Source organism: Halictus rubicundus, chromosome 2 (genome assembly GCF_050948215.1).
Source record: "Halictus rubicundus isolate RS-2024b chromosome 2, iyHalRubi1_principal, whole genome shotgun sequence".
Lineage (NCBI taxonomy): Eukaryota > Metazoa > Arthropoda > Insecta > Hymenoptera > Halictidae > Halictus > Halictus rubicundus.
Window position 1 is genome coordinate 27599304 of NC_135150.1, and position 20545 is coordinate 27619848.

At 41.4% G+C, this 20545-nt stretch overlaps 1 protein-coding gene and 1 long non-coding RNA gene across 4 annotated transcripts in view; one reads left to right on the plus strand and one right to left on the minus strand.

The window, feature by feature from the left end:
- The window catches only part of LOC143365874 (uncharacterized), a 501730-nt gene that overhangs the window by 167464 nt on the left and 313721 nt on the right, over positions 1–20545 (plus strand). The window lies entirely within an intron of this gene.
- Positions 1–20545, minus strand: part of LOC143365807 (tyrosine-protein kinase Dnt) — a 158205-nt gene that overhangs the window by 3686 nt on the left and 133974 nt on the right. Inside the window, exons 5-6 of the mRNA XM_076806355.1 lie at positions 13557–13761; positions 536–692 (exon numbers count right to left, since the gene is read on the minus strand). Of these exons, the coding sequence (XP_076662470.1) occupies positions 536–692; positions 13557–13761 (362 nt within the window). The remainder of the gene's footprint in view (positions 1–535; positions 693–13556; positions 13762–20545) is intronic.

Genomic DNA, 20545 nt, shown 5'->3' on the forward strand with positions numbered 1-20545 from the left:
TTTGATTATTTGCTGTGAAGCACACATAGATATTTGTAACTATATTGGAAATATTCTAATATTATACTAATATTACGTGATACGAGTTTTCAAAAATGTATTCTTTTAATAAAAAATTCTGCAATGTGTAGAAGTAATGTTTTTATTCTCAATAACGATTTTGTCAACATCTTCTATTAACACGTTGACTGCCAGGTTACGACCGCAGAAAATTCGGCAAAAACAAATTAATTTAGTTGATGAAACCAAGACTGGAAAGATAAAATTCGCTAATTTTATTTTCTCCACTATGTTGCAGTAACAATTAACTTCGAGGCCCGATGGAAAAACCAGTGTTACATATAATAGCACAATATTTGAACAACAAAATGATAAACTGATAAAGGACACAATCAGACATTTCGGTGACACATGCAGACAGGTCCAGAGGTCCTCTCAGACAGCAGAGTGGATCCACGGTCGCCTAAATCCGTCTCCGCAGGAACCGGACAAAAACGATCATGCGACCGAACGTGCCCTTATCAGAAATTCATACCTGTCACGGTTTTTATGATGACCTCCTGTTCCCGGCCGGCGAGCTCCATGGTTCCCTTGTAAACGCGGCCGAACGTGCCCTCCTGCACCAGATTGCGACAGTACAACGCGGACCTGGACACTGCCAGCGCCCTGGCCTTGTCGCAGGGATCGTTCGTCTGGAAATTAACAAGACAGCCGGGCGACGAGCACATTAAAACCTGGTAGGGGGAGGCGAAAGGAGATTCCTAAACAATTCGCGGCGTTGTCCCGGCTCCCGATCGTCGCGTCCGGCCTGCATAATTCATCACAGTCCACGAAATCCCTACGCGATGCAGGGATGTAAGAGGAGAGGCACTCATTAAAAAAGCATTTGTCGCCCTGTAACGGAACACGAAGAAGATCGCGGCGTCCCTCGAAGGACGAGCCGAAGGAAGGAAGGAAGGAAGGAAGGAAGGACGGAAGGACAATCCCTGGGCTCTGCGTGTCGTCGTTATATCGTCGTGTTCTCATCGCAGCCCGACGCGTTTTCCCTTTGTTCCTCGACAGTTTTCCGCTCTCGGGGTTCTTGCTCGCTGGAAACCCGGCGAACGAGAGACCCGGGGGAGAGAGGGAGAGAGAGAGAGAGAGAGAGGGGGTGGCCGGTTATTCATTAATTTCAATTTTCCGGAGTTTTGCCTCCGGCCCCTCCCATTCCATTTGCACGCGCTTAGGCGAACGCGCGCTGGTCCGGCGCGACGTGTGCACGCATGACCGCCGAGGGACGAAAAAAAAAAAAAAAATAAAAGCCCCAGAAGACAGTCGAAAACCAGCCCGGGAAACGTATTAGCGCTGGCGCAAATTACTGGACGATGTATTGGATTTCGAAAGGGCACGGTGACAGTGGCGCGACCGAAGGGGATCAAGGGAGAAAGCCGAGCGGAGCCACGCTCGGCGTCATTTGGCGAAACTCGGCTCGCGAATCGACACGATACGGCTGTTGGAATGAGAGCGTAGTGTGTGTTAGGGTAAGGACGTCGTGGACGGATTTACGGACGGAATCCGCGCGACAAATACCGACATTTTTCCGGATTTAGTTGATTACGGTAATGTCTCGACGCGTGGGAAATCGTTCACTGTCACTCTTTCTTGGTCCCTGACCACTGGTAACATCGTTTTCTTATTATACTGTTGTCAACGTGTTCGCGACATTTTTCTGGTTAAAACGATGCCAAACACGATACAATTCTGACCATGTTTGCGCGTTTGATACACGATGTAGTGGAACCTCGATTATCCGAACTAGTCAGTGAAACGAGACAATAGAATCCGCACAATAGAACAATTATCTGGCTACGGTGTTACAGAAAATTTTTACTGATTTACACAGAGCAATTGTTTATATTTGGATAATTCGGAACTCGGATGCCATTGGTTCGGATAGTCGAGGTTCCACCGAATTGGCAATTGAACAAATATGCTCCGAATGGTATCGTGTTTGGTCTCGTTGGAATCAGAAAATTGTCAGCAATATGTTGGTGGAGGTTTAATGAAGAAATATTTAAAAAAATGAAAAGTTAAAAAATACTTCGAGACATTACTGTACTTCTACAGAAACTGGATTCGTCAAATACAGGATAGATGTAGTAACAGAGTCTGACTAACAAAATGATAGTCCACCTAATGTCTTTGTCTATTTATAATTATTGTAGAGCGGTTTATGAATCAAAGGAAGAATTGTGATCGACTGTAATTTCGATGTGGAGGTCGACGCGATTTTGTTTAACCCGTGCCCGGTGGTCGGGAAATGGTTGCATTACTGTTTTGCGAATTTAATTGGATCAGACCTGATGTCCAATTACGGCTTATCTGGAACTCGATTATAATATGCGTTCGGGAGGGGCGAACTGTATCTACCAGTTAGATAATTCTCGCTTCCAGTGTTTCGTTTAACTGTATTTTACACATTTGCGTCTGTTCATATATGTAAACAAAGTAATTTTGTAATAAGTTCAATGGTAGGCTCTGTTTATTTCAATGTCATCGATGTTTGAAAATGCTAAATGTGTACGTTGTTATTCGGGCCGTGAAAAGTTATTCTTTGTGAATCAGTTTGGCATTATTATGTGTAAACAAATACTTTTAACTTTGTAATTTTCTTTTTGGTTTACTCGTCACATACTATTGATCACAGTCTTCCTACTGAATAGATGTTTTCATTTTTATTTCAGACTCAATGCAGAGAAAGTTTGCATTAAGTTTATCAATAAAAAAGGAAAGAGCTTGCGAATAAAATAAATATTTTGCTGATAAGTATAACAATGATCACACTTAGTAGGTTTCGGAAATACACACTTTATGCGTAGAAAGCAGCTTTTACAACGTTTAGTGAGAGAACCGTAAATTAAAATGAATTCAGTGTCGTAATATAAGTCGCTAACCAATGCTTTTGAACTGTCGCACTCGCTTTTAATTAGACATCCACGTAGAGTATATGCTGTGTCTGTTTAATTAACATTCGCGGAGTCCTGAAGAATTGGCCGTTGCAAATTGACGAAATGTAGAGAGGCGTTGTTTGTACAATTATAATTATGGTTTAATTGACACGCTAGAACTAATATAGAATAATATTAAACTAGGGAGAAATAATTCCAATACTAGACATTGAAATTAGCTCACATGTTCCTTTATTGTTCAATCTAACGATCATAGCCAAACTTCAGAAAAGTGAACCTTAAAAAATAATATTTAGATCATGAAACTTTCTGCACATATACTATACATTGGAAAGACTTGTTTCAGCTAATTTTTTAATCACAAGATCCAATAGTGCAGAGATTAAAATTATACTCAATTTTAGTTCCACTCAATTGTAGAAAAATTTAACTTCACATACATTGCCACAATGTAATAATGATAATAATCGTACCTATGCATTTATGACGAAATTGAATCGGTAAAATGCAACACTGTGAAGACTTTCAAGGCCTATGGCCTATTAATGGAGGACTATTACGCTATTGTCGGTTTATTAAAATTATTAAGAGAAAAAATACACTATTATTTTATTTCTGCTTTTTACAATCGATTTAGAAAATCTCGCGCGAAAATTCACAATCCGGATATAACAAATCTTTTATACAATTTCTGTGTCGTAATATTGATTTAGAAATTTGCTATTCGACACGAAAATTCACAATCTAATTACAAAACAGCTAAGGGGTTAAAAACAACGTTTCTAGTTTCGGGAATGAATTTATCTTCCGAATGTCATGCTTATGAGCAGCCGCTATTAATCTGGATTTTACAGCAGCTCCGAGGGAACGTTAACATGAATTTTATTTTCGAAAATAGCGAAAGCATATCGCGCTCGGTTAATTACCGAGGGCCGCGATTCCGCGATAATCAGCGAAACAGAGACGCGATTTCTCCGCGGATCCGCATGCACAGGCGGAGCTTTTTATCCGCCGGCAGGCGGCTTCGTCGAATTCAAATTGTCTCATCACGTTTTCATTAACAAACGGAAAAAGGCTGAAACAAAACAGATAAACTGTGGAAGGATTTTCAGCGCAATGAAAACGAAAAGAAACGGGGGACGAGAAAACGAAATCAACGGGCGGACGAACCGCGCGTCGATGGGAGGCGGGGATAAAGAGAAAAGAGGGAAAAAGCAAATTGAAAACAGACCTGCTTTCGGTGACAAAGTGCTTTGGCTTGAACAATTTTAAAAGTTGCAACAATCCCCTCATTTTTAACGAAATCAGTTCGCCTTGCGAATTAGAGAGACGCAATTGAAAATTATTTGCACGGTTCACACACTTATATCACCCGAGGGACTCGCATAACATCGCGGTACTGATTTATGTTCAATTTCTAACGATTATATTGCGGTACCGGTTTTTGTTGAATTTATCCTAATATTTTTTAACGTTTGTTCGTTAGCTATTGTATATTGTGTCGCACCTAAGACTTTTTACTAACCCGAAAAAATGTTTAGTTCACTGGGGCAATTATGGTGACTATGATTTTTTTCTCTAGGTCATACTTTCCGATATTTCAAGGTCATCGCCATTTTTTTCTTAAAATAGAACCTCGTATTAGTATAACATTACAGCTAATGGAAAGACAAATTCCAACCATGTATAATGTGTTGACCTTCAAATGACCTTCGAAGGAGTTATTCTTCAAATAGCATAACAGGAAGACCTCTACCAGGTTTCCGCAGAAATGCAAGCTGTCACAATACTTGCGAGTTGTGTGCAGTCGCAGCATGCGTCGCTATTAGTCGAATAGACAAAAACAAGAAGAAAAAAGAAGTAAAGAAGTATAACGGATTCGTAATTGCCGGGGTAAATGAATGGGGAACGAAATTGAACCGTCCGTCGGCCGAACGTTTTTTGTTGTAATGAATGTAGACTGACGAATCGCTTTTATACAATCACAATCGGGGCTATTGATTTAACGGCGCCGCGAGCGAACTTTTTTGCTAGATGCGCACGTAGCGGCAATTCGTTTTATTTAGCGGGATGGTATCGTCAAACATCGCCGTTTGCTGTATTTTTTTTGTCTTTTTTTCGCGACGGCGGACGATTTGAAAGCTTTATTCCCAGAAAACCCGGCTCGTCCAGCTGAAGGCGAGGCGGATTGCTTTCCACTCCGATCAAGAAATTAATAATACATTTGCGCGACGCGATTGGTCCAATCGTATTCCGCGCACGATCAGACATATCGTCTCGGAGAGGATTCCGACGCCAAATAAATAACTATTTTTTAATACATTATTTGGCATACCATTTAAATATTCTTTTCTTAAATAGTACTACTTTTCATAATTATTTAGCCTTACCGAGCCTTAAAAGTAACTGATACATGTCTTATAAAAATGACGAGATTTAATCATGTTGATGTACTTAATCACTTCCCACGAAAGCGTCTTGCAATTTCAGTGATTGTAAAATAAAAAATCTGGAACCGGCCATTTTGACCGGCGGTGGTAGGTTTAGTGATAAAAAGTTGTGAAATAGAACTTTTAGTATTTTCTATACAATTCCGACCAGTTGCAATTTTTTCGAGATTTTTGTTCCGCGTCACTAATTGTTCCAACTTCTAAAAAAAAATCCAAGTCGTGCGTTCCAATATTAAAAAAGTTACCGTGCTTTCGAAAGTGTCCGGACATTTCCGTGATTGCTTCGTGACGCGGAGCAGCAAACGAAAGTTCGTTCGTGGACTCGCGATAAGGTAGAGTGACCACGTTACCGACAAAAATGGGCGAAAAATGGTTTCACGCGCCTAAACTTTCCGTCCTTATATGACAATATTTTTCACTGGGAAAGGGCTCGTTCGAAAGAGGAAGGTTCAATCCAGCGCGCCCTGGTCATGAGTTGACGAGATTATGCAGATATTTGGTACCATAAGCGTTAGAAGTAGGCCAAAAATTGACGATGTGCATGCCGCGGAATCCAAGTGTCTCGAGACTCTTTTGACTGAGGGTTCGAAGCGCCCTAATAGAATTTCTCTTGAAACTGTAATTTTCTAGAAGGCAGTTTAAATTATTAGCTAGCTGCTTATATTAAGTACAATAAGAGAATGGACGTTGATCTCGAAGAAGTAGATGCAAAAATATATGAAACAACATTGATTCGTAAGGATTTGAATGGTTACCATGTCAAAGGATATTTCAATTTTATTGTCAGTGCTGATGCTTGTCGCTGCTGACTCTGCAAAAGTCACGTGGCCACCGTTGGCTCTTAATATAGATTCCAACGGCGAATTGCTCGCAACATTAACAAAAATGCACGGTCGTTTACATAATGTAAGACGAAGAATTCGCTCGTCTGAAATTCCTACAGTAGCCAGAGACGCGTGTACTCCCTTCTAGCATCCGGCTAGCAGGGATGAAAATTATTCAAAGAACCCGAAGCTTAATTTCCTGGGTAGGAAATTATCTAGGAAGGAGGTTTTCCCCGGAACAACAAGAAATTTGCAACTAAACTGCATGTACTGCAAAGCTATGCATATTAAAAACATACCGGGGCATCTCCTTTCACCCGGGCTTGCCAGAGAGGATTCGACAAAGGTGGCACGCTTCTATCGGGAAAATCGGGAAGCAAACGGGGTTTGTTCCTGCGCTGAGGATCTTCTGTAGACAGGGACGGTAATGACTTCTTCAGCAATGGGATCTCGAGCGTATCGTTTTACAAGAGGGGTAAGACGTCGCTGGATTACGTGACTGGCCGAGTTTCAAAGAACGGTGAACGTTTCGAGAATGTAATCTTATTTTTTCTTATCTTATCTAAATTCTTTAAATGTTTCGCTGCATCGTTCCACTCGTTTCTGTACACAAATGCAGAATCCGTAGTCTGTTTATAAATTATTGTTCGAAGAGATTTTTCTCTAGGTCGGAAACGAACACTTCAAAATCTACAAAAGTTTTGTAACAAAACAGGGAACGGAGTGCCTGTAAATTTTCGGAACTTCGAAATCATAACTCAAAGACCCGCAGCCACCTAATTCGATAAAACCACACGTCTTCGACACTGTCTTCCGCAGGTTCGCCGCGCGCACTATAAACTTCCGGCAGCTGTCACGGCAAATATTCGTCGAAAAGAGTTAATAGACCGTAATTGAGTTAATCCTCTTACACGCTAATATCCGCCGTGATCCGCCGCAGTATTTCGCTGCCGGGAGCCTCCAGCGAGCTGCTTAAATCACAAAAGTTTCAACAACTTGCTATATTAAATAAACTTATGCATTTTCGTGGTAACCGGGGCCGGGCGCGCCGGATTACCGCGGGATTTTGTTTGAATACCTCGACGGCCCTTCTTCTCCAAGATTACGTCGTCCGTTCCAAGGTATAAAATATTTTTCACCATGAACATAAAAATCTGACTATGTGCAGTGAGAATTTCTACTCTCAATGGCAGAAAAATGCTTGGATTCCGCGGCATGCGCATCGTCAATTTTTCGCCTACTTCTAACGCTTATGTTAAGAAATATCTGCATAATCTTGTCAGCTCATGAGCAGGGCGCACTAGATTGAACCTTCCTCTTTCGAACGAGTCCTTTACCAGCGACAAAATATTCTTATATAAGGACGAAAACTTGAGGCACGTAAAACCATTTTTTGTCGGTAATGTAGTCACTCTACCTTATCGCGAATCTACGAAGACCGGGCCCTTAAGTATCTCTGTCCTTGTTACTCGGACTGGGGAAACTTCAAAGACAAAGACGAAGGTGTAGTAAATCCTGCTACAACGCGAAGCAAAAAATTGCGATTCGCATGAGATTTAATTGAATTTGATCCAGGGCGTGCTAGATTGAACCTTCCTCTTTCGAACGAGCCCTTTCCCAGCGAAAAATATTCTCATTTAAGTACGAAAAATTGAGGCGCGTGAAACCATTTCTCGCCCATTTTCGTCGGTAACGTGGTCACTCTACCTTATCGCGAACCTACGGAGTCTTGGCTCCTAATATTTGGATACATCTATCTACGAAGATTAGCAGGTGTATTAAATTCTATTATTCGCGGGTCAATTAAATTGTCGTGTGGCACCGATTTTCGTCCCAGTTTCTAGAAAAATCGACCATTGTTCGTCTCCGAAACCGCGGGAACAGGTTCGTGGCGAAACAGCGTTGGAAACAGGGTCGAACGCAGACGAGAAACTCTCATTACATATCGGGAAATCCGATTTTCCCTCAGCTGTTCATTCTCTCCTCCAGATCCGCCGTCTTCGGGCTGCTCCCGCCGCGAACTGTGTTCCTCAGCGTCTCACGTGTCCTTCTTTCAACGCCGGAAGTGGAGGTCGCGAGACGGTTCCGCTTTCCTCGCCGTCTCCCCGTTCACCTCAGCTCTCCTCAGCTTCTCTCCTCGACTAGTCTCGCGTGCAAACCGAGAGAACGCGCGATAGTAAGAGAGAGGGGTGAGGGGGAGGGGAGCTCGAAACTTTATCGAATTTGCGGTCGTGGGGGCCGCTTTCCACCAACAACTTTCTCTCTCGACCCTTTCCAGCCCTTCGGCGCCTTTATTCAGCTATTCCAGGCCCGCCAACCCACAGCCAGCAACCTCCGAGGGCACGCTGTCCACGAGGAACTGGTACACGTGTAAAACCTCCCCGCCTTCTTTTTTCCCTTGCCGGATCTTTTGTACGGATTTTCCTTCCATCAACAGCCCTTCTCCCCGCAGCCCTTCGTTCCTCGGATGATGGGGCGGTCGCCCGGCTTTCTTTCCTCGGGAAAATGTACGGTGTTTGCCGCATCGTGTAAACAGCGATCGGATAAAGGGCTGATCTTGAACTTTTGCTGCTCGGACGGGGCTTGCGGCGAGGAGGCTACCGGACCGATTATCTTTTGGGATTTTCAGTTCGCCTGCAATGCATTGTTCGTTGCATTTGCTCGGTTACGTTAACCTCGTTCGAACCTCTTGCCAATTTGGCAGAATTTCTGCGGACTCCGATCCGGTGTTCTGCATTGTCATTTTATTAGTTGCGAACGGCATTGTTCGTTTAGCTTTATCTACCGGGAGCCTATTAATAGGATTTTCACACAATAATCCGAAATGAAATTATTAGAGTACGTTTTTGAGCGTTAGTTGTTGGTTTACGATTGATCTGTTCAAAAATCATTTTTTAATAGAAACCGAGCTAGTCGATCGAGTTTGTTATCACTAGACTGAGGATCTTTGTGCAAAATAAAAAATGTTTGCATCGATTGCAAGACGCAGGAGCGAAATAAAATATTATTTCTTCTTCCAATTATTTTATTAAGGTGAAACCAATATGCTGACATCCTGAAATCTTTTTAATACGTCCACTGCTTTAAATTGTGTTCACCAATTTTTGTTATAAATGGACAAAATCCGCAGTCTAGTTATCACCTTTCAGAAAATATTAATTTTCTTCTTAATTCAACGAACAACTCGTCCAGTTCATTGCATCCGTATTGGTAGAAACTATGTTGATTGCGCTAACATCGTTGTTGTCTCTATCTTATTCGTCTTTCGTTATGCGTCTTCCCAAGTGTTCACAATTGAAAAGTTACACACTTAAAATGTTACCAGATTAGTTACATGTTACAAGCTCGTATTTCCCGGCTGTAAACATTGAATTTTGTATAAACAAAATGATTCGTCCTTCGAGTCGTATCACATTCTAAATGAACGTTCAACCATTATGATTTCATGATAGAAGAAAGAGGATCTCGCTAATGTCCACTTCACGTTAATATTTTCATGATGAAATTCAAGAGAATCTTGTTGAACAATTTTCCAGTTCCAGGGCCGACTTTATTCGAAACTGCGAAAGCCTTGTTCCCGATTTTCCGTCAAAGTAAACGATCGGCCATGCTCGTCCAGCTTATGGGAATTAGCTTCGCGTGGCAGCTCGTATCTCGAGTATTTCTTTGCCGATGCAAAATACGTATCTTCCGCTACGTCCCATCATCCGTACAAAGGGATCCGAGAGTAATTGAGTAATCGATCATCCGTGCTCGAGCGAATAAAGCGGATAAATCAGCAATTTACAATTTTTATCCATCTCCGATGGGGCGCAGTCTACTGTGGAAGAACGAATATGGGGGTGGGGGTGAGGGGGGATGAGCGTGCTCCTCTTTTTTCGGTCTTTTACCTCTCTCTCCTCCTGTTCTCCATTGAAGAATACGACCAACCCTATTCACTTCCGGCGATGCTTTCGAACGGCGCACGGCCCCGAGCCGGTTGATTTCTTTAGTCGCTTGGAATTCAAATTTCAATGGATATCCCGCTAAATCGAACGATATACGGAAAGACGCGAGGCGCCGATAAGAACTGTTCCTTTCAGCCGACTTATCGGGGAAATTATGATGCCGACGAGAAAAGGATTCCCAGTTAACCTCTGGACACGATCTGGTCCCATCATTTTCCCTCTAAATCTCTCACCGAGCCATTCTTTCTCTTCTCCGAGGCGTTTTCATAGTTATTTCGTTGGAAAGAATTTTCGTGACAATCGGTTTTCACGTTTCCACCACGCATAACTTTTGAACCGGTGGATTCCTCGCCTTGAACCTTCGATTTCCGTCATCCTCTCGTCGAGATGTACAGGATTATATAATAAAAAGTGAAAAATTTCTGGGTTCTTCAGCTGAAGTTCAACCGAAAAACGGTCGAGGAAGGACGTGTACAGTGAATGTTTGATCTGGGAGCGTCAAAACCAGTCGGGTTTCCTCGAGAAATGTTGTTGGAAGAAATTTGGGCAAAACCCGAACGAAAGGGAACGCAAAAATCCTTGCTATTCCCGCGGCGCGTTGCAACAACGCAACGACGAGCGCAAGAAACATTCGAAGAAGTCGTTAAAGTCGCTCGGCGCATCGAGAGGACGCGCCGTTCGGAATAATAATACCCTCCCGCGGGTTCTCCCGTCGGTTCGAGCGAGAATAAAAGGAGAATCGGGGAGGGGAGGGGGTAGAAAACACAGAGATCGCGGAAATGTCGAATAAATATGCAATCGAGTTCCGTGAGAGCAGCTGACCGTGGCTCTGCGCTCGCGTAACAAAGTCTAACCGGCGTTTTCCGCCTTGAAAAGAGCGTTTTACATTAATTTCCTCGGGCAGGAAAGAAACGGCGCGGCGGTATCACCTGGTCTCTCCGCGGTACAAAGAGGAAGTCGTCGGGGAGGATGGTTGTCGGGGGTGTAGAGAGAGAGAGAGAGAGAGAGAGAGAGAGAGAGAGGGTGAGGGAGAGGGAGGTTACACACGCGGTTACCTTTCCACCCCGTTGTCGGCGCCGAACCCTCCGCAACCGGAGAAACCGAGGGAGAACGGCGAAAGGCGCGGGGAAAACGAAGAGGGAAACTTGAAGTGAGTCCTGTGATTGTTTCGGCTTTGATCTTGGATCAATTTACCGGGTGTACGCGTATGTCGGGCCCCTTCCTGTTGCCGTCTCGAAACGCCACCCTACGAGCCCCACCCCCTCGAAACCAGCGACTCGTGATCCAAGAACGAGGCGAGCGTTTATACAGGGTGAAACAACATAACTTGGTCGCCTTAAATGTCAGATGATTGCCGAAAGTTCGAACGAAGCATGAGAAGTTACATTTTGAAATAGTTCCCCTGCTACCACCTCTTCTTCGTCGAAATCTACGATTTTCCTCGTTTCCGTTAAAGGGTGCAATTTTTTATTTCTTTTTTGGCTGTCAAATAATGTTCTCTCCCTGTAACACTGTTCTGTAAAAATTCAGATCCCTTCTCGTTTAAATGGGGTTGAAAAGCATAAACTTTAATTTTTATTTTCTCGGTTATTACTAGCTGCGGATTTTATGAATTTATGACAAAAATTAGTAGGCGTATTTTAAGACAGTGCAAAAATTAGAAAAATTTTAAAATACTGTTATATTATTTTCAACCGATTGAACATATTTAGGAAAGAAGAGAAATTCCTACTTCACTCCAGTCTGTTGCAATTCAGGTAGAAAATTTTTGATTTTGCATAAAGATCCGCAGTCCAGTTATTACTTAAGATATTTGGATGAAATAAATGCGACAAGTAAGCTATAAACTAACTATATCTGGGATATTTTTTCAGAATTTGAAATCGGTTATTAAGGGTTGAGGATAAATAGTTCATTTCTCGTGGGCGGTTTTCGCAAACAACCCTTTCAGTTTTTACCTCCAAAAAGTAATTTTAGCTTTAAAAAACAACCTTGAAAAAAATCAGGAATAACGTTCTGTCACGTAACTATTGTGCATAAGAGTCTCAAGATGGTCAAACGGACCATTGTTAAATTTTAACTATTTACAGCGAATTCTCGATATATGTCGACAACACTCATCGATAATTTCGCGACGTTTATCGTCCAGGCCTCGGCGACATATATAGAGAAATCACTGTATTAACTGTTTATATTGAGTCCGAGGCTGTAGTGTGGATAATTCCGCGGTGGTGGGGATAATTCCGCGACGTTTATCGTTCAGGCCTCGGCGACATATATAGAGAAAACACTGAGCTAACTGTTTATATTGAATCCAAGGTGGTAGTGGGGATAATTCCGCGACGTTTATCGTCCAGGCCTCGGCGACATATATAGAGAAATCACTGTATTAACTGATTATATTGAGCCCGAGGCGGTAGTGGGGATAATTCCGCGACATTTATCGTCCAGGCCACGGCGACATATATAGAGAAATCACTGTATTAACTGATTATATTGAGCCCGAGGCGGTAGTGGGGATAATTCCGCGACATTTATCGTCCAGGCCACGGCGACATATATAGAGAAGTCTCTGTATTAACTATTTATATTGAGCCCGAGGCGGTTAACTTAGATCTCGATGAGGCGGTTTCAGAAATGTGTAAAAGAAAGTTGAATTCGAACAAATCCAAGAGTACCTGCCCAGTTCAAGGGCTAACCCTTTGCACTCGAAGCTATTTTAACTCCAAAACGAAACATTTCTTCCCACCTAGAATATTGCTCTTCTATACATGTTATACAAAATGGAGAAATTTACTCGTACAATACCGAAATGTTCACTAGCTTATTAAATACAAACAAATTTAATAATGTAAAAATATTTCGAACAATGATACAGCAATTTTTAGCGGTGCCTCGCAGTTACCGTTCGAGTGTTAAGGGTTAAACTACCCTACGCAATTTCTTAATTTACAATCTGCCGTCGCGATGGAACAATTTTTGGAAACTCTAAAAAATCGTCAGTTTCACATAGCGGAAATATCGTTAGGCAAGCAAAGTGCTAATATTCGCAGGCTGGACCCACCCCGGGGCACCGCAGCTTGTCCGCGAGGAAAAGTGAAACAGCTTGCGCGCCAACTGTGCATAATCTGCGTGTAATCCTGGCGGCGCGGCGCGTTCGATCGAATATAAAATTCAGTGGATCGAAGCGCGGATATTGCATCGCGCTTAAGGCAAAGCCGGTTAAACATTTACGGTGCGGGGGGGGGGAGGGGTGGTTTCGGTTGTGTTCGGATAGTTTCGTGAGGCGGGGCGGGGCTTGCCGAGGTCCGGAAGCGAGCGGGGCGAGCTGGGATACTTAATGTAATATCTTGGCCGAACTTGGTATAAAATCATTTTGCACCATACCTGGCTGAGATGCGTCACATGGCTGGAGGCGTAGTAACTCGCTCTGGAACCGCAGGGTCTCGCATAGAGCGGCTCCAGGTCCGCAATGGTCGCGTAACTTCCGGAATTCGCGCTTCCGGGTCGTGGGTCGACCCTAACCAGAACAGAACTTCTGGCCAAGCCGCCGGTGTCTGCCGCTGAATAGCTGCAGCAGGGCAGTGTTTTCCTAAAAGGGCAGACGACTCTGTAGCCACGTAATGATTATACACGGAGTTAATTATTTCTGTAATGCACGACATGCTCCGCGGCCGCCTATCCACCTGCGTAAATAATCATCCAACCCTGAGGACGCTAACCCCGGGCTACCGGCTTTTCTCGTGGCCGGACTTATCGTTTAGCTTCGCTACTGTGTCTGGCTATTCGCGCCGCTAGCCGGACCGATGCACCCTGGGCCGTTTCCGTAAAATAATTAAATTAATTCTAAAATTTTCTAGCCACCAAACAGATTGAAACTACGTATTTTTGCAAGCTAATACTCGACTGAAAAATCGACACAGACTTTTAACAGTAGAACTACCGAATAATAAATACAACCGATGTATATTGCTTTGTAATAATGACAAGACTACATCTATTCAAACCTCATTCCATTTTTATTCTAATATGAGCCGTTCATTGCACAAATCGATTAACTCCATGAAACAAAAGGTTGAGAAATGCGATGAAATAATGTACATTGTTTTTTAAAATTCCCTTTATAATATAAATTCAAATAAATATTGTAGAATGCATAAATACAGATGTAGCTTTCATCTAATAGTGTATGAACTTAATAAGAAAGAATAGCCAAAAAATAATCGTCAGTAATGTTACAATTTTTATGTGACTGGTGGAGTTAATTGATTTGGCAAGTGAAAAAAGTAATAAAGTTAAATTCAGTGTTTAAATTTTTATGTTTTTTATTACAGAAAAAGTTAATTATTATATATTTTTATTGCAGATTTTCCATAAAAATGAATATTAACAGTTCTGTTATAATATATTATTTGTGATTAATTCATCAGCAATATACATAATGTCTTCTTCATCAGCTGTATGTGAGGACTCGTCATTTCGACTTTTTGTCAAGTTTTTATAGTAATCATGTTTAACAGGAGGAATGAATTTTAGCAGGTCCATCATGTCTCTCCTTTTTTCCCTTGTCACGGTTCTACTTTTAGGATATAATAAAGACTGATCTACGTTTTTCAAATTTTGTGGTCTACCTGCTATAGATTTCGTTATATTAATGGCATTAAATTCTAAATCTTCATTATAGTCATATTTGAATTGTATGAGGTGGGGTTTGGACTTTTCTAACTATTCAGCGCTTGCTAGTGCATTTGAGTTGCATTATAGCAACGATTTACATTAGAGTACGGAGTTAATCAAAATGGCCTCTGAAATAAATTATTTATTATTCAATGGCCAAAAAAATTTTGTCGTTTAATGGTGTTAATCTTTATTATTCAGGAAAGTTATTATAAATATAAAAAGTTATGATTATACCAAGTGCTTTGACACTTAAATTTAAGATTTTTCAAAAAGTGGAGTTAATCGATTTGTGCAGTGAACGGCTCATATGTGCTTCAATAGAGAAGTTCATTAAAAAAATTCTGATAGAAACATTCTTATAATTTCAACAATTGTGAAAGAAAAAATTATCAAACCAGTCATTTTGACTGGTCCGGTAGTTCTAGCGTTAACTGATCTCATTTGTTAACTCCCACGACTGTACCGACTGAATATTTTAAAATTAATTACAGATTATTAAATACGATGTGTTTCATGCTTTAGAATTTCAAGGTACTCGGGAATGAATTTCTTCTTTGAGTTGTCATAAATGCATAAAATCCGCAGGCTGTTAATTAATAATGTATAACACTGATGGCTTCGGTGTTCTCGAAGGCTTCCCGATACTGAAAATATTTAATAATTGATACAGAACGGTAAATCTGTATTTATGAATCTCTTATAAATGTATCTTTGGATAAAAATCAATTCTGGTAAAAATATTTGTATTTTTGTAAATACGTGTTGTTTCGTCGGCCATCGATCAGGTTGGAGGGGTGAACAAGCTGTGGAATTTCGGGGGAGAATATATTTGGTTGAATATTTCGAATGGCACTAGAACTTCAATTGTCCGAAAATGTCGAAATTGTTACGCTTTTAATTAGCTGGCGGCGAAATTAATTGAAAGTTACGTTAATAATGTTATAGAATTTTCTTTTAAGAATAATATTTGAAATGCTTCCTATTGGAGCTGTTATGACAGTATCGGCGTGTCGATGACGAATTTATTGTACTCGAAATAATTGTTGTTCGTTTTGCGCGATCCTTTTTCACGAAATTCGTCGGCGAAGCGGGAATAAATCACAAATGAAATTTTGCGCACGACGAAATTAAAAGATTTAACTGGCACGTGTATAAAATTTGTGTGGCAAGACTTTGAGTGATCATCTGTGAAATTTTATTGATTCGCCAGACGGTTTCGAAATTCGTTTAATGACTTTATTTAGTAAATTGTATTTTCGAAGTCATGAAATATTATTGGCGAGAGTAATTTTTGTAATTTACTTTAGTCTCAACAGAAAGACTCTTAAAGTAAAAATATGAACTTGTAAAAAGCTCCGCGGTCTAGATGTTTTTATTTCCTTTTTAGAAATGTCAATTAGATTAATAAATAAAATGCTCTGAATGTAAAATATTCTACAGTTTAGTAACGTTGTCGTGTTTCATTTTTCCAAATGTCAATTCGAATCGAGAAGAAAACAACAAAGACTTCAATTACTGCTTTCATTCGCTTCTTAATTGTGTTTCGTTCCGAACGATTATTCTTCCGTAATGTCGTGTCGAGATTACATCCTTTTGTCTCGTAAAAACGCAGGAGCGAAAGTGAGAACAGATTGGACGCAATTATATTTCAAAAATTACCGTGTCGCGTAATTCTCCGCGAGAAATTGTTCCCCGTATATTACCGGAAGTTAACAGCGCCTTTCGAGATTTTAACGCATTCAGGATTTCTCGCGACGCTGCCGCCTTATCTCTTATAATTTCTTTTTCACGATGATCACAAAACTTCTCCCGGAAGTTGTTGCGAAAGTATGATGGATGCTTTCAAAGTATCTCGCGAGTGATTTCAACTTGTCCGACCGAAAATGAAGTACATGTCGCGGGCAAATGTTGAGACTCGGAGAGACTTAAAACTTTCGGGATTGTAAGTTGTTTGTTCTCGTTTCACGGTTTATTTTGCAGTTTCGATAATAATGTTTCCAGTGCTGTATATTAAAAGCGTTTCGAGTTGGGCGTAGAAATAGGAAAAGTTTAATGTCGTTGTCGTCAAGTGAAATTGGGAATAAATATTGTAAAAAAAAAAAAAAATAAGATGTACAGTTGTTTTAGAAAAATAATATCTTCGTTATACTTTTTGGATTCGAAAGTCAACATTTTATGGAACTACGTGAGGACAGCGATTGAAAGTAGTCGATAGGTTGAAGGATTTAATTGGAGGGAACTCATTGCGCAAAATGAAATATTAGGGGGAAATAATCAATTTTAACCCGTAAGTAATCAATATTTAATTTCTCACACGTTTGCACGGTTTTGAGACCATAAATGTCGACACAGTAGCGCACACTTAAGTGTCCGCCGTTTTCCCCCAATTCCGAAAAGAAGCCACCTTCCCCCGCTTAAGTGTCCGCGTTCGGTCCCGGCTGCCGACGCTTAACGACTGTAAACGCTTTTACGGCACCCTCAAACTGTATCATAACGCATGATGCAGTTTTTGGCGAGTAATAGACCTTTAAAAAATCTGAACAAATCATCCTAGTACCTTCGAGCATCGTAAATTGAGATTATCGCAATGATTTTGACAAATGATTTGTCGAAATATTAGGGGGACCCATAAGTAATCAATTATTTTGAAATCCAAGACAAGTTTTGTAGTAAATTCAGGTTTTTATTTCTTAATTTATTATATAATCTCCATCATTATCAAGCACAGTTTGCCATCTTTCCTGCAAATTTTCAATCCCCCTCTTATAGAAATTCGTGAAGCAAAATATGACTCAGGGTGCCTCCTTACAGATTTTACAGAAGTAAATGTTTCATTTCTTAAATAATACTCCAGAGATCCGAACAAAAACTCGTGCTTGAGGAAATCAAAGCAACGAAAAATATTAAAAATCTGCTCAGGTGCCTATTTGCATTCTATAAACTATATCTAATGGCAAAGACGTCGTCTAATTTATGTCTAAAAAATTCGTTTCTGAGGTACAGAGAATATTGAAAAATTCCAAACTCCAAGCAAATCTAATTACGAAGAGTTCGTTCCTGAAGAAATCAAGGGTACGAAAAATATTGAAATTTTACACGCGTACCTTCTTACTTAAACTCTACAAACTAAAATTGCAAACAAGTAATCAATTATTTTGAAATCCAAAACAAATTTTGTAGTAAATTCAAGTTTTCATTTCTTAATTCATTATATAATCTCCATCGTTATCAGTTTGCCATCTTTCCTGCAAAAATCCCCCTCTTATAGAAATCCAGGGTTCGTCAAGCAAAATATGACTCAAGGTGCCTTCTTGCATCTTCTACAGAATGTTTTATTTCTTAAATAATGCTCCAGAGATCTGAAAAGATCAGAGGGAGCAATATCCGGTGAGTACGGGGGTGCGGTCAAACTTCACATTGCAATTCTTTGATTTTTTCCTGAGTGAGTTTCGCTGTACGGGGCCGGCCATTGTCAATTTGCAGTATTACACCTTTTCTGTGGACCAAAGATGCCCCCTTTTTCAATAGTTCTGAATACAGCCGTTGTAATTGCTGACAATACAACTCGGCAGTGACTGTTTCTCCAGGTTTCAACAACTCAAAGTGAATTATGCCACGACAGTCCCACCAAATGCACAGTAACACCTTCCTAAGCGATAAGCTAGGTTTAGGGGTTGATATTGCGGTTTGATTTGCAGAAAGCCATTGCTTGGAACGCTTTATGTTATCACGAAGAATCCATTTTTCATCTACGGTAACGATTCTGCTAAGAAATGGATCTCTACGAAATCTGGATAGCAATCAAGTGCAAATTGATCGACGAATATTCTCGTTGGTCTCAGATAATTGACGCGGTGCCCATATTCCTTGCTTATGTGCCTTTCCCATTTCGTGTAGGTGCCTTTGTATAGTTGACCTTGTGGACCCAAGGCTTCTCGATAATTCTTGTATACTTAATTTTGGCTCAGCTTCCACTAGAGATTTTAGGGTGTCATTATCAAATTCAACGTCCACTTCGAGACCTGTCAGAGAGATCATAATCGCCAGCAGCAAACCTTCTGAACCAACGTTGACACTTGTTGACCTCCGATACATCTCCACAAACGTCGGAAATTTTCTTTGTTGTTACATTAAATCCCGCATGAAAATAAAAAAGTATGCAATGACGAATATGATCCACGGAAGGTTCGGACGCGCGTCATTTTCTTACAGGGTTGTGAAAGAAAATTATACTTTTTAGAATATTTTGAAGACAGGCTGCTTTACCGAAAATTGTAAAAGAATACGTGTTTCAACGATCGGTACTAAAGGCAAAACAAATTCTTTGCAAATAATTGATTACTTATGGGGTACCCATAATAAAATGTTTAATAAATTTCGAGGTTATTCAAGCGCGCTCGCGGTTATGCTTGATCTCATCTCGGTTCTTTCCGCGACCGACTCACGAGGCATGCAGATGTCTCGGTTGCGGCCCCCAGGGGCATACTTATCCTGTTCCTGGTGGAGGTTAGGGGCGTGAGGGGGTGGTGTTCCGCACAAGTCCGACGAGAGAGATCCGTTGGTTTTCGCTTTCGGACCGTTGTCACGAGACACCGGAAAAGCTTGCGGGATCCGTCCTTAGTATCGCGTTTGATCGATTCCGTGGAAGGTCCTCGTAGAGTGTGAAATTACCGCTTAGCCCGCGGGGAAAATTTTTCAAAGAGGGTCTTTCTCCCTTTGCCGGGGCGATATTAGAGCCGCGGCGGCGAGAGCCTCAAAAAGCAAGGAGAGAACCGTAGGAACGAGGGCGTAGATAGCGCGAGAAACCTAAAATCCTGCGCGGAGAATTCGCCGAAGAACGCCGCGCGCGCCGCTCCCGATATTTCGCTGGATTTATTGGCCGTTTTGCACATGTAAATCCGCCCCGGCACACGATTTGGCAAAAAAGTTGAGCGAAAAACGGGGCGGAATGCATCGCGCCAACGATTTCAAACATTCCGCGATTCCACCGCTATTTTTTTTCCTCCTGTTTCTTCTCTCTTTTTTTTTGTTGTTGTTGTCGCGTGTGTACACGCGCGTGTGCGTCTGTTTTGTGTTTTATTTCATCAGTTTCTGTATCTCCACGGCCGTCGGACCCCCGGCGACTGTGTTTCACCGTGCGCTCTGCAGCTTTCGATTTGTTTTACTTCGCTTAGTTTATTTTCTACTCTTCGACCAGCCCGACGGAACCGGGAACGTCGTTCGACGGGGACGCGATAACGATTCCGTTGACGTGGCGGGCGCAAGTAGCCTGTTAATTGTTTGCCCGCCTCTGTCTGCGATCAATTGCCGAAATTAATGGCGTCCGTGTGCCTGCCGACCTGCGGCTATCTCGATTGATAAGAATTGCTTTCTTCCCTTCGCTAGTTCGATTTTATCGCATTACAGCCATCTCTCTTTTTACACGGTGGATATGTTCCTCGAAAAACCGTGCTACAAAAATAATTAAAACTTGTAACTGTGTCAGTTCTGAGATGTGTACAGTGGGTCGAAAAAGTATCTGAACATCGAATTTCTGAGCTCGGTAGTTCCATTGTCAAATATAAATGTGATATCAACCCTCCGGCTGCAACCTTATATTTTTCATTGGGACAAACTTCACTTCGGCAACCCAGAAATTTGTAACTTTTTACGGCATAATCTTGTACAGCCTGACGAGAAGATGCCAAAAATCGAAG